Source organism: Salvelinus namaycush, chromosome 17 (genome assembly GCF_016432855.1).
Source record: "Salvelinus namaycush isolate Seneca chromosome 17, SaNama_1.0, whole genome shotgun sequence".
Classification (NCBI taxonomy): Eukaryota; Metazoa; Chordata; class Actinopteri; order Salmoniformes; family Salmonidae; genus Salvelinus; species Salvelinus namaycush.
Genome location: NC_052323.1, coordinates 10,713,427 through 10,727,495, shown reverse-complemented (window position 1 = coordinate 10,727,495; position 14,069 = coordinate 10,713,427). Strand labels below are relative to the sequence as shown.

Below are 14,069 nucleotides of genomic sequence, written 5' to 3'. Positions count from 1 at the left end.
TAGTTCCCTTACCATAATTTACAGTAGCCTACACTAGGCCTATAAACATTTCCATTGGAATCATGCGTCGCCTAAATGGCATTAAGTGTACCAAGAGCCAGCTGATGAGAAGACATTGCTTATTATTGTTGATACATACGGTTATGCGTTCGATGGTTACCTGTAGACCACCGCACAAAGGTCGGGGTTGCGGATTGTCTCTGCGTGTTTTGTGGCCTCCTGACTGTCCGGTCTAGCCTTGTAGACGGCCTTGTTGACCGCTCTAGAAAGGGAAATTGAAATATGAATGTCGCAAAACCTTTTTCTACCCATATTTTTGCTCTTGAGACTGGACATTTACATTAGTTAGTCGCAACATAGAATTTTATCCTTGAAGTGCCATAGGGGGGAAAAAATGCAATAGTTATTTATTTTACACCAACTGTTTAAACAAACGTTTTGTTAGGCTATAGGCTAATCATTAACTTAATATTGTTTTGGTTATTTTTAATTGATACTAGTCCACCAAAATAATGATAAAGTTAAATAAATTGTATTCTTCTTCTTCTTATTATTATTAATTATAACAGTTCGTTTAAGTAACAGGAAAAAGGTAGCCTATCTTTATTGAAGATTTTTTTAGGCCGTATTGCGGTAATATGACTTGCGGTAATATGACATGCGATAGGCCACATGTGTCAAACTCATTCCACGGAGGGCCGAGTGTCTGCGGTTTTCCGCTCCTCCCTTGTACTTGATTGATGACATAAGGTCACTAATTAGTAAGGAACACCCCTCACCTGTTTGTCTATGTCTTAATTGAAAGAAAAACCAAAAACCCGCAGACCCTTCATGGAATGAGTTTGACACCCCTGAGATAGACCTGTTTAGTTGTGAGAAATTATGGATCAGGTTATTCCTTCTAAAAGTAGCATCATATGGTAATTTATCAAACGATTTAGAGATATTTTTAAATATCATCGAATTAATTTAGTCTACTTGTAGAGAAAGACATGTTGGCCTCCTAAGTTAGAGAGGCTAAAGTTGTGTAAATATTTAATTGTGGTTGCTTTTGGATGATTCCTTATTACTGAAATTGGAGTTGTCGTGGTAGCCATAGGCTATTGCGTTCACTGATCTGTCAAATTACCTGAAACAATTACAATGTTAAGAGTTTTTGTTATTAATAACTATGAGACAGCGTTATTATGATTAATATTATTATTATTAGGCTGTTGGGATCAATTGTATTACCATTGCTGGACGCAAAGGACTGCAAGTACACCGCGCTGTCAAATCTCATTGAACACGTTCACAAATACCGTTCAACAATGCCAAGAGAAGCATGATTGGGGGAAATGCCTGCACGCTACGGACCCCTCAAGAAAGACACAAGGCAACAATTGTTTTGTTCCCCATCATGAGATATTAGCAAATGTTCAATCATCGTGAAATATATTTTAGTGCGTGCGTGCGTGCGGGTATGATGAGGGAGTGTGTCTATGTGTGCGCATGTTTGTGTGTGTGTTCGTGCGCGCACGTGGGTATGTCTTTCTAAAACAAATGACGTCCAATGACCATGTTGTGGAAGTGTATTGCTCCTTACAAACATAATGGATTTTATACAGTCCAATGCCACAACAAAATACAGTGAATATCAATCACAGACGTCCGTGCTCCTCAGTAATTCTGCACTCAAAGGACAGTGTCAATGCTTTCAAATGAGAGGTCATCATTATGCCTTTATGAGCCAATTCAAAAAGTAGGCCAACATGCAAATCGACAGATTAATCTGGTAAAGCAATACGCATATTTGTGTCCACGCGCACAGCCCAGCAAAGCGTGCAATGTAGTACAGGTAAACACCGGGAAAGCTTTTGCCGCGAATTCCAAAAATGACGTAATTGATGACTTCAGCCAATGAGAAGACAGAACTGCCATCGACGTTGAAATGATTCTTCCATATAAGGACTAGTCTCCGCCCTTGTCAAATCCATGCTTGTCCCCCTCGAGAGCACTAGAGCCTCCGAACCCGAGAGAAGGTGCGCTCCGCTGGGACAGAGGAAGCATAAAGAGACGGGGAGGGAGGGAATGAGATTTCTTGCTACCCAATCCCCCTTTTCCCCTGGGAGAGCAAGCCTTCCATGGTCCGTCCCTCCCTCTTGTTTGGTAATCATTTCATTTTACTCCTTTTTGAAGCAGTCGCTCGTTTTATCCCACTTTTCATTTCACAATCCCGTGCGCGTATGTTCGCCTTCTTCTGATCAACTTCGGCATCTCCCCTCTCTTTACTCACAACGAAAAGGTATCCTAGATCCCGGCTGATTCTTCTCCTTCGAGATGCTTAACTGTTCTAGCGCTCACCCTCTCTCCACCCTCTTTTAACTTGAGACCGGTTAAGCTTGAGCGAACTGAACTGGGGTTGGAATTTAAAATAAAGCGGAAAACCCAAAGGGATACGACGCTCGTCTTTGGATAAGGACCGCTATCGCTTTCCCCCTTGTTGCACTTTGGGGAAGATTCTTCCCTTTTCAGTTGCTCGTCGTTAATCCAGGTGGCCTTGTGATTTGGTTAAGAGAGAGTTCCCAGAAGGTTACTTTCATGTTCTCCATCCAGGACAGCCTCCCGCGGGGAGCCTTGACCATGAAAGAGGAACCGCTCACGAGTGGCATGACACCGGTCCGCTCTTGGATGCAGAGCGCGGGGATATTGGACGCGAACACAGCAGCACAAAGGTAGGTTAAACATCAACTAGACGCACATATGATAATCGCTGGACAGGATGCTGACAGATCACTGCAGATTGCCCGACAGTATACACCCGTAGCCTATACGAGAACCGCTCACAGGAACGCTAAACGTATAGGCTTACTGCGTTCCGGATAGAAAAGCATCTGTAAAGACGTTAACGGTTGGCATTTTAAGTAGGCTACTGTATCCTGCATTGATTTGCAAAATAACTCTAGACTTAGTGCCCCAATACTTGTAAACATGTAGCATGTGTAAACAGCCTAGCATCACAAAGCGTGGTGAGTGGAAGGTATTGAGCACGATGGGCTTTCACATGATATGCCCGAATGAGCTCCAAGCAATTTGCTGTTATTGAAAACTCTTGACGCTGATAAGAAAATAACTCAACTTTACAATATGCACCTTCCATCTAATAGAACATCATCATATCTCTCGCATGAGTGGCCTAATGTAAACCAAACACCGTTCAACAGAAGTGGAGGCTAAACAATAATATCACCTCGAAGAGTTTGCATCTGTGCATACGTTGATTGGTTCAGGAAGCCCTTACACATAGCCTAAATAAACCCCAACATTATTTATATTAGACTTTGTGTTGAACAAGTGCCAGTCCATACTTACAGCCTAACATAACTCTCATATGTAGGCCTATGACTATATGTGATCTAGGCGTGAAGTTGCATCCATTAAACTATGAGATTTGTGTTGGCCCATCATATTGAATTCATATGAGTATCATTGCTTTTCTATAATTTTAAACTATACCAAGACACATTCAATCGAATATTACTCATTTTGGCTATACGAAATAGCTGTGTATCCAGCTGTGGGCAACTCGATTTTATGGACATGCTTGCGCTATTGTAAATTATTGATGTGAAGATTGACAGCGTGTTAACAGGTCCACTATGCCACACAAGGAGAACATATCCTTTGTATTATTTAAGCCTACCTACAAGTGTAACTTTTAAGCTGTTTTGAAGTCATAATGAATTAGAAGGGCTTAATTAATAAAATGTAATATTTTCATAAATCAATTCAAATTGATAAAGTATTGATTAATGCTGATGTTTGGGTCTAAAACAAATAAAACACGGTTTGTACAATATAAATAAATAATAGGGTAGGTGATCGTATTGAAAATATTGATGATATGAGTGTATTGGCATAAATTGATTGGTTTCACTCAAATGTTTAAATACATGACTTCTGCTGACCTGAAATAATCTAGACCAGTTAAATGCCTATGCTTTCTTTAAAATCTGATAATAATTCTATATAGGCCTACCGACAAATTACTTTTTGGTTTTAACGTTTCTGCGCGAACATCTTTAACCATCCAAAGTTGTCATCACGGAAAATAGTCACGACAAACCTCCCCTGTCCCTTGAATTAGGGTATCGCAGATTATATGAAATACTATGTTTATTATTTATATTTACTATTAAAATGTAAACAACTAAAACCGTTGCTTCTGAGTTTAGGTCAATATTTACGTCAGTTTGCGGCATCAACAATTTGTTATGGTGCCCGGTGCACATTGCCGTCAGTTTGACACATCCCGTTGTCTGAACTAAAAAAATAAACAGCCAAAAAGGTTAACAAGAGCAAGCCTACTGTAGCCCACCTTTAGCATCTTGCATGTTCAATATTCTATTCGTTTTTCAGTGCATTTTGAGCATTTAAAATGAGACTATATCATATATGCTCAGAGTATAGGCCTATCGTGTAAGTGACCCTCAGCTCTTCAAGAGGCCGCGAGTGGTGGTGTCATGTTAGACAACAGCAGTACGTTATAATGAACTAGGATAAGATACGTTTATTCTGTGTTAGTTGTCATTCTGTCGCACACACAGACATCCAGCCGGGAGTTCAAGTCCGATAAGCGGGTCAATTGACATGTCCGCTCACGGGTGAGCGCGTCGACGACACGTTGTAGGCTATACTGTTTTTCTTACGGTGTCAATCCATTTTTAAGTCCACAAACTTACTGTTCACAATTTTCCCTTCGTCACAATGCAATGATATCTTTTTGGGGAAAAATCGACCCGCAGCAGCACCTGCCTAACTGTAAATGTCAGTTTTAATATTTGGTGTTCACTGAATGATGCTTCATTTAATGCGACATTTAACTGACATGCAGTTGAATTTCGCATTGATTAAACCCACGTGTCACACATTTATCCTCTGTAACACAAAGAGAATTCATAGAACTGATATGCGTTGAGTGGTCGGCAGTATACAAGTTATTGATCAGTACTGGTTGACAGTTGCATTACTTTGCATTGGTAGCTACACTTCAATTTGGCTGAACATATATACGCTATACGGTGGGTGATATTATATATTGTTAAAGTGCATCACTTTATATTATGTGAAATATTGAAAATGTAAAATGTACACTTATCTAGATTAAGATATTGCAAAAATAAGACAAGTGGCCTTTATTAGTGACAGTACATTCGTTATTTATTATACTATTTGAATTGTTTCCAAAAATCAATATCTGAGGCCATTTGCTATAGGATTTGATCATATTTTGTCATTTCTTTTTATAACAGGTTGTCAGATAATTCTCCCTCCCAGTGCATAAAAAGATTATGCATAGCTCATCAGGCATGTCCTTTTTTTGTGTGTTTGACTTTTGTGGAGTGCAGTGCATTGTGTCTGTGTCATTTTGCAAGGTATATTGTTGATTTAAATGTTTAACTCTCATGGACAAGTAGCTAATGTGTAGACTAGCCGCAAAAATGACACTCCTATAGAGGAAATTCAGGTTTGACGTTTGACGCTTTGAGAGATGAAATCTTACCAAAAATGTCATGCGAGTTACCCATACCCAACTTATACCATGCCACAAAAAGTTTGATTAAAAAAAAAGTACATTCACCAAAACTCCTTTGAGGGGCAATGCCCAAACAGTGAGTTTCTATATGTCAAGTCACATTGCAGAAAAGAGTTGCATTTGTGCGTGTAGATGAAGTTGCTTGTTATGGGGTAAGGGAAAAGTACTCTGTAGAGCCTCTGGCCTTCTTTGGATTCTGGAACCCTAGTGTACTTTGCTTGTGACCTAGTGTTAATAAAAACGGAACTGGAGACTTTGAGTTAGTTTTGTTCAGCACTAGAATGTGGTTGTGGATAGATCTGTTATGGATAGTAAAGTGTTTCATTAAGAAATGGTCATTGCTGATTTAAATGTGCAAAGCATTGGTCTGGATCGCTTTCAGAGACACTCCCTTAGCTTATGCCCACCATAACTGCCTTTCCCGATCCTAACCCCAAAAACAGCCATTCCACTGAGGCAGGGAGAGGAGGGGTATGTGTGTGTGACTGAGTGGTCTGCACAACTAAAGAACAGATTTAACTTGACCCTCCCCAGTTGCCACTGTAAAATCGAGCAAAGTGAATTATGCTGCCCCTGTCTTTGTCTGCTAGGAGGAGGAAGGGGGGGGCGGGCGGCGACTTAATAAAGTGCAAGTTCCCAAGCTTAGCAGAAGACTGAGTGTTCCGTGTTCACTGGCAGCAACCGATGAGACTGATAGCCCAGGATTCTATATCCAGAGCCCAATCCGTCACTGCCTCAATCATCGCCAGTCACTGGACTCAAAATATGGAGACAATACTCCCTATTGGCCTCAGGCATATGGGACGGAGAAACCCATTTGTACAGACAGACATATTTGTGCGGTGTGGCACTCACTCATATTTCACATCACCACATGTCGTCTTGGGAGAGATTTTTGTCCAAGGTTCATTTCACTGTAACCTATCATCATTCACAATCCCCGAGGTCAATGAATATGTCTGACCTCTTATTTCTTATTTGTTAGAGAGCAAAATAGTTATCGTGAAATGAGCATTTCTCCCCTCCTTCCCCCTATTCAATTCAGCCTCATTTTACTGAGCCTTGTGGAATAGTGTCAGATAGTTCAAACAAGGCCCTCACAGTGCATTCACCCTGTTACAGCGTGTTCCTGTACATTCTATCTAACACGTCGCACGGTGGTGACAACATGGCGACTCGCGTAAATATATATAGCCTGCTCTTCGTCTCACTGCTAAATCTCAGCCACCAGTTCATTGGATCCCGCAACAGAAACAAGTGTTTCTCGCCAGCTGCCCCTAAACGTGCAAACAATTAGTTGGCTTGAGCGAGGCCACCATCTTTATGACCCCCATTAGAAGTGTGCAGGTGACCAACTAATGGTTTCAGCTGTGGCCCACTCATTAAGTGTGCAGAGGTATGTGTGATGCGAGGACCAGGGTGCTGCTTTGAGTTCCAGTCTAGGGGCAGGTGCGCCACGGCTAAACCTGTAGTAAACACCGGACAGGGAGAAAGTCGAGTAGAAAACACTGTTACAACCTGAGGAAATAGCTGACACCAAACAGTGAAAAACACAAGGTGAAGATATATTATGCATTTTTGCCGATGAGAATGCACCGATTTTTATAGAGTATTTGGTGCGTGCTACAGTACATGCCAAATGAAGTAACTTATGGCTTAGGTCTTGATATACAGTAAAAGTTGTCGTGCAATGATGGATAGAGCACTATTTTACCTTTGGTTGATGTTTAGTAAGTGTTTGCCCACATGTTTTGATTTGCTTTTCCGTTTGAACTAAACACGCTGTCTGTATCCATCATCGCTGTTGCACAACTTGCTCCACGTGTGTGCACTGTGCAATGCTTTTGTGAGAGAGGCAGCAGTTCTAGTTGAGAAAACTGTTGGTGTTTGATTTTCATTTGTGAACCCTAATCGTGTGTGTCGTTTCTTTTATTTACCCAGCCAGCTCAGAGAAACATTACCCCATTGGCCAAAAGTGGTGTAGTTGCCTTGCTGCAATTGCCAAACAATTGGACGAAAGGGATTTTTACCCTATGATCATGCTCTTCTTACAGTTAGAGGAAAAGGTAGCAGTATTTCTGACAGCGTGCAAAACATGAGCGTGAGTGTTTGCACAGTATGAGTGTGTACCAATTAGTACACAGTGAGCAGTGTTCCATGTGTGAGCGTGTCGTAAGTGTAAAAAAACAAGTTGTGCCGAGGATCCACAAGCATATCTGTGTGGGTGTTAGCTGTAGACTTGTTTGTGTGGTTTTGTAGGCCAGTACTTTTCGAATCCACTTTACAAGTGGTATTTCGTATTCTTTGAAGAGATGCTCATTCCATTCTATTTCAATAGAAAGTACTACTTTTCTGATACAGCATGAGTAGGAAGAGAGTAGGATGGTAGAGGGGCTTCTGTATCGCTCTTCTGAAGTGAGGTGTAAAAACAATGTCAAACTGTGATTTTTCTTTTCAATATCCATTTCCTTGCGAAGTAATTGACGCTTCTCACACGTCAATGTAGTCGCAACATCTCTCTTCTGATGACTGAACTCTGTTCAGATGTTATCAATGCAGAGTGGCACTGACGTTTTTTTCAATTGCGCTTGTACGATTGTGATGTTTGATTGGTCACTGACTGGCCAAATCATTCACTGGAGTTTTTGAATTCTGAAACGGCATAATGAGATTCCTGAAACCTGATTGCTCAAAGACTGACAGATGTTCAACTACGAGGCAGCTTATTGCTTTAGCGATGGGATAGTTCATTGGGGCAGATAGAGTAGACCGTATACGGGATTTATTTTCCACTGTGATGGTGTTTTTGTTTTGGATTTCTTAAGGCAAAGCCTTGTCGTAGCAGCGTAACAGCCTTGCAATATGTGGGTAATACTAAATGGTTGGTCCTATGTGAGAGGGGAGAGGAGAGATGTCTAAGGGAGTGCGGTGATAGGTTTCATCAGACATAACTCCAGACTGAAAGCATCCGAGACTACCCATCCTGCCTACCGAGGGTATAGTGTTTCAAAACACACACACAGGCGAGGGCTGTCCTCCTGCCGTGTTCCAGGCTTCCACTCATTAGCTCATATTACACGGCTAATAAGAGCTAACCAAACAAGCACTAGGGAGGGAGCGGCCCTGACTGGGCAAATGTATGCCAGAGTAATTGTGTATCGGCTGCATAAATTACACTCTTCCTTATGCGCACACACACACACACACACACACCAACATTTGCATATATTTCATGTGATCCCCCACCCCCCCAACATTTGCTGGTGCAATTAGTGTAAGTCTGAATTTAGATAGGTCAATGTTCCTTACATTGGTTTTCCATGCTGTTTTATTCTGATACCCCCCCTCCCTTTTACTATCTCCTTTGGTTTCGTCCTTGGTTTTATACTCAACGTCTTCTCTGTGTTAGTCCTATATCTTTATCACCTACTGTCCTCTCCAGGGACAGACCAAGTTGCAACCCAGAGAGGGGTGGCCGTACAACCACCACAGAGGTTGTGTGATTTACAGTTCCACTATTCATTAGATTAACACAGTGGCAGTAGGCCAGAGAGAGGAGATTGTTAATACTCTGCTTGCATCCCATTTGTATAAACAAGGCAATGGTATATGGCTCATTAGGCTGTCCTGCAGGAAGCAGCCGGCCGCGCTGGTTAAAGACTCCGCCGCTCGGTCGGTAGGTCGGTCACACCCCATCACCCAGCTGATTAATGCTGGAGGGGTGCGGGCCGTGTCCACTGTGCCCACTCTGGTGGCACAGGGGATGCTCTCTACCCAGGGGAGAGTGGGGGCAGTGGGGAGGGCAACCACTGATCGCTCCCTTAAAGCCACAATCTGGAAGATTTACCAGCTGCTCATGGGTACTATTTCACAGCTATATGTAGAACAATATATTTTATACACACACACACACACACACACACACACACACACACACACACACACACACACACACACACACACACACACACACACACACACACACACACACACACACACACACACAGAGTACAGTCAACAGTGTCCATTATAGAAGGAGAACCCTTCTGCTGCATGTTCATTAGTAGATCATTTCGGAGCAGAAGTCTCAGTGCTTAATATCTATTTCCCTGAAGTGTGCAGGCCCTCCAGCAGTGAGGACTTTAGCCCGGGGTTACCTTTTTCATTTATCATAATTAGAATTTGCTGCATTGCATTAAGCCGATACTGCCGAAGAATGTACACTTTGACGACCATCCTAATGCTGCATGGCGGATAGCTGGACCTAAAAATGAATTCAAATGATGTAGAATCTATTTAAAAATATATATATTTTTAGTCGTTAAAACCACAACTCAAAATCTTGTTAAATTCTCTAATTGACTTTAGATCAATTGCACCAGACCATATTAAAACGACTAGTTCAGTAAACATACCATCCCTATCGGAGCGTTGACATCAGACACAGAATGGACATGGGATTTTGGTGTCAGCTGATTGTGTTGAGAGGTGACTGGATGACAGTTGCTGCTTCACACGTGATCTCTTCCTTCAGCGTTTACAGTGGGGATGAAGTGTCAACGCGCATGTAGGGTGGAGCTCCGTCAGAAGATCTGTTAGCGCTATTTGTTGTCGGTCTGTTGCCCTCTGATTTACACAGCCTGTGTAGTAGAAACCTGTGTGCCATCGATACTGTTTTTATTATACTGAGTGCTAAGGCCGTGTGCTACAGGCTGCCGCGCCCAGTCATAAGTGGATGTGGCTGCAATTAGCATAATTGAAATAATAACGCTAACAAGCTTTCTGTGTCGATAGAGTGCAGAGAGATCTGGATGTGCTGAGACTGGCTCTGGCTCTGCCGCCGTGGCTGGAGGTCTCAATGTATCCCCGATGTTCTGGCGTAGCTTCATAATTGGGGTAATGGTGTTGAAGGGGGGTTTATACATGTAATTGGAGGTGGGAAGTGATATGATAGTGAGGGCTGTTTCTCACTCGAGTCTTGTTTTATTAATTGTTAGGTAGTTACGTATAATTTTGAGTTTTTCCCCCAGATGATTTCTATGTAGGCCATGGCAGTAGTACGGGCACCTAATGTTTGTGTTCAGCAAAACATCCAGCAACTTCATGGGATTTTTAATGAGGGTTTGCTAGATAGGAAAAATCCCCTATCAGTCCCACACTTAATATTTAGTAGCACTGAAACCATGACGTCAGATAGGCCCTAACTCTCTTTCTCTCATATCTCCCCCCGATGTAAAACGCCATTCTCCCATGTGCAACCTTTTTGTCTTTGTGTCTTCAGAACTGAGTCCAGGAATTTGCTTTCAACAACTGGGTTACAAATGAGGCAGTAAGCATTGGTAATGGGGTGCAGAAAGGTCACACCTGTATTAATCTAGCGCCTGCGGACTATACCCATGAGCGCAGAGAGAAAGCAACCAGGCAACTTTCCAAAAACACTTGCTCCGCCCTCCAAGAAAAATGCAGCACGTGAATAAATATTTCGACATGAACTGCTTTGCGATTGTGTGGCACATGGAGATGTGTGAATCTTACTCCTCAGCCTGAGGTGTAGCTAGCTTTTCACGTGGCGCTGACTGGTAAGATGCGTTGGGCGGGCGGTCACCCATGCTAGCAAAGCAGAGATCCTGCGTTCGAGCCTCGACGTGAGCCGAATCAGGAGGAAGTGGTAATTGCTAAGCGAGCAGCGTGACGTCCATTACACTTGGAATCTCGTATTGATCATGGTTGTTTGTTTTGTTAGTGTAGATAAATGAGATATCAGCAACCAAGTTGAACAGAGATTGATACCAAAGCATTATGATATTTAGATGTTTCATTGATTGAACAATAGAGCTCCTATAGCTGCCTGCAAGCGTTTGTTTATATATTTAGATCTGTCTGCGTTTTTAAAAAGCAATTACGCTCATGCATCCTTGAACATTTTCCTGAATGAGGAATCGATTCTTGGATCTAGAAATCAGTTTATATTGAAGCTATGAGATAAGCAGAGATGCATGAGATATCTTACAAAAACAATTGCTCTCTGTCCACGGCCTAGAGAAGTTATGCACAGTCTTCCAGACCACAAGGTACATGTAAAGTCAATCAGTCCAAATCATTCTGACACTGCAATCTGCCGTCTATTTTCTTCACCTGAAGACATGATTCTGCACCATTTTCTTTTTACATATGTTTATGTTCATTTCCATTTAGTTTCTTTTGTATGTTTCTCTTATGTAGTCTCAACTTCATTTTTTGTTGTTGTTGCAAGTGGTTATCAATGTTCACCACAATCTGCCATTTATTAGTGACAGGTCAAGAATCAGTGTGTGTAACGTCACCCATTCAGCTTCTTCTAGATATCATTTCCTCTTTCTCCAAAATCAATTGAATTAAGTTCAGATGGTTAAAAACCTTCTATATTAATTCCTCTCCAAAGCTTTGAAACCTTTTCAATTCTAATTTGTCATCTATTCCACACCATGTCACCTTTTGAATTGGCATTCACTTCAAAACTTCACTTTTAATCTAAATGAACTCCAACCCTGGTTAGCAGTGTGTGCGTGGTGTGTTAGCAGACATCCTCCGTCTCTAAATCAATGGTGAAAAGGGCCGTGTGTGTGTGTGTGTGTGTGTGTGTGTGTGTGTGTGTGTGTGTGTGTGTGTGTGTGTGTGTGTGTGTGTATGTGTGTGTGTGTGTGCGCATATGGCGCACGCCGAGTGTGTGGAGGTCTTTTATTCTCCGGGCCCAGGGGATGCAGGGCAGAGTTTGACTGACAGGTCAGGGAAAACTGGAGTGGCGCGGTTGCCAAGCCGAATGGTACCCCACAGCGCTTGGCACGAACCGAGGCAGACGCTGCCTTCTGGAGTCCTTGCTACCCAGCCAAATTCACATTGTTGAGGTGGTCGAGGAGACAAATAACACAAAGGAACGCGTGGCACACACAGGGAACGTGAAGAGAGGGCCAAGTGTATTTCATTTATCACTTTCTCTCTCTCACTCTCTCGTCTCCACTTTTCTCTCCTTCTTTTCATTATTTGTGTTTGTGTTTTTAACTTAGGTTTTGAAAGATTACCGTTTGGGTTGTTTTGCAGTTGGTGCTGATAGTAGTAATTGACCTGACTAACATCCATTTTTGTCAGAACAATGAACACGTTTTGAAACGTATGTTTCTTAAATGAAACCAAGAACTGCATACTAATACTTATCAGGACTCCAGGCCCTATTCAATCCCAACTGCTCCAGGGTATCTTCTTTGCGAGGCGTCATACTTAAATTATTGGAAAACTTTATTTTAGTTTCACACAGTAAACAACATTTTGTTTTACCTGCAGAAACAGCTTGTGATTGAATATTGCCTGCTGTGTTTTGAATTGCCCCGGTGCTCCTTGGCTACACGGTACTAACCAAATTTCATCCTTCTCTCTCTCCCCCATTTGCTCTCCCCCTGTCCCTCTCTCTCTTTCTCCTATCTATAGCGGTGTAGGTCTGGCCCGGGCTCACTATGAAAAACAGCCCCCCTCGAACCTACGCAAATCCAACTTCTTCCACTTTGTGTTGGCGCTGTACGACCGACAGGGCCAGCCCGTGGAGATCGAGAGAACCTCTTACATAGACTTTGTGGAGAAAGACAAAGTAAGACCAACACACAAAGGGGAATGGGGAGGAGGGCATGTGTGCCCAGGTATAGCTGGCATTGGGGATAAAAGGGTGGCGTTGACGCTGGGGCCAGTGTTTGTGGGACGTCATTCCTTCTGCTTCGTTCAGTGCTATAGCGCAGTGATGCTTTGAAATATGGAATGTCTAGCACAGAAACTGTGGATACACTCACAGTTTTCTTGATGTCAAGTCAAGAGCAATATTTTTTCCCCCTATATTGGTTGTTGATTTATTATATACAGTATACTGCAATGCAATGTAATGCATTTCTTTAGTGAATTAGATTTTGATTCATTCTATATCTCTACATTCTGTAACAGAATTATATTCTATTTTATATGCACTAATTTAATTATATTGATTTGATTTGAATTTCATAAACAGAATTGTACACATTTATTTGAAGATAATATGCTTTATGTAAATTATATATTGATTATGTCCACCTCATAAATAAAGATCATGTTTTCATTTAATTAACAGATTTGACATATTGTAAGTATCTGTTGTTGTAATTCAATACTAATTCAAAGTATTTGATTTCAGAAAGTACATTAAGCTTTTGAGATTTCTTACAGTTACTGAAAGATTGTAATCCTGAGAGCTGTTTGAGGATAGAAACCATTCAGATATAGAAGCACTCACAGTTTACAAAGAACCTGTTGGGGGGCAGTGATGAGCAGAAAGCAGGAACTCTTGAATGAAGCAGTTTTGATTCAGCTTTAAATCAGACATTAAACTCAACTAAACTATTTTTATTTAAGTCATTTTGATAAGAGGTTACGTGAAGGTATCTATTTAAAAAAAATCTAATTTGTATTCATTCATTTCTTTCATTTGTATTATTTCAGG

General features: G+C 41.7%; 1 protein-coding gene across 7 annotated transcripts in view; it reads left to right on the top strand.

The window, feature by feature from the left end:
* The first annotated feature begins 2,580 nt into the window (after window positions 1–2,580).
* The window catches only part of LOC120062001 (transcription factor COE1-like), an 89,658-nt gene continuing 78,169 nt past the window's right edge, over window positions 2,581–14,069 (top strand). For all 7 annotated transcript variants that reach the window (XM_039011795.1, XM_039011797.1, XM_039011793.1 and 4 more), the window contains exons 1-2: window positions 2,581–2,714; window positions 13,037–13,193. In XM_039011795.1, coding sequence (XP_038867723.1) covers window positions 2,581–2,714; window positions 13,037–13,193 — 291 coding nt within the window. The remainder of the gene's footprint in view (window positions 2,715–13,036; window positions 13,194–14,069) is intronic.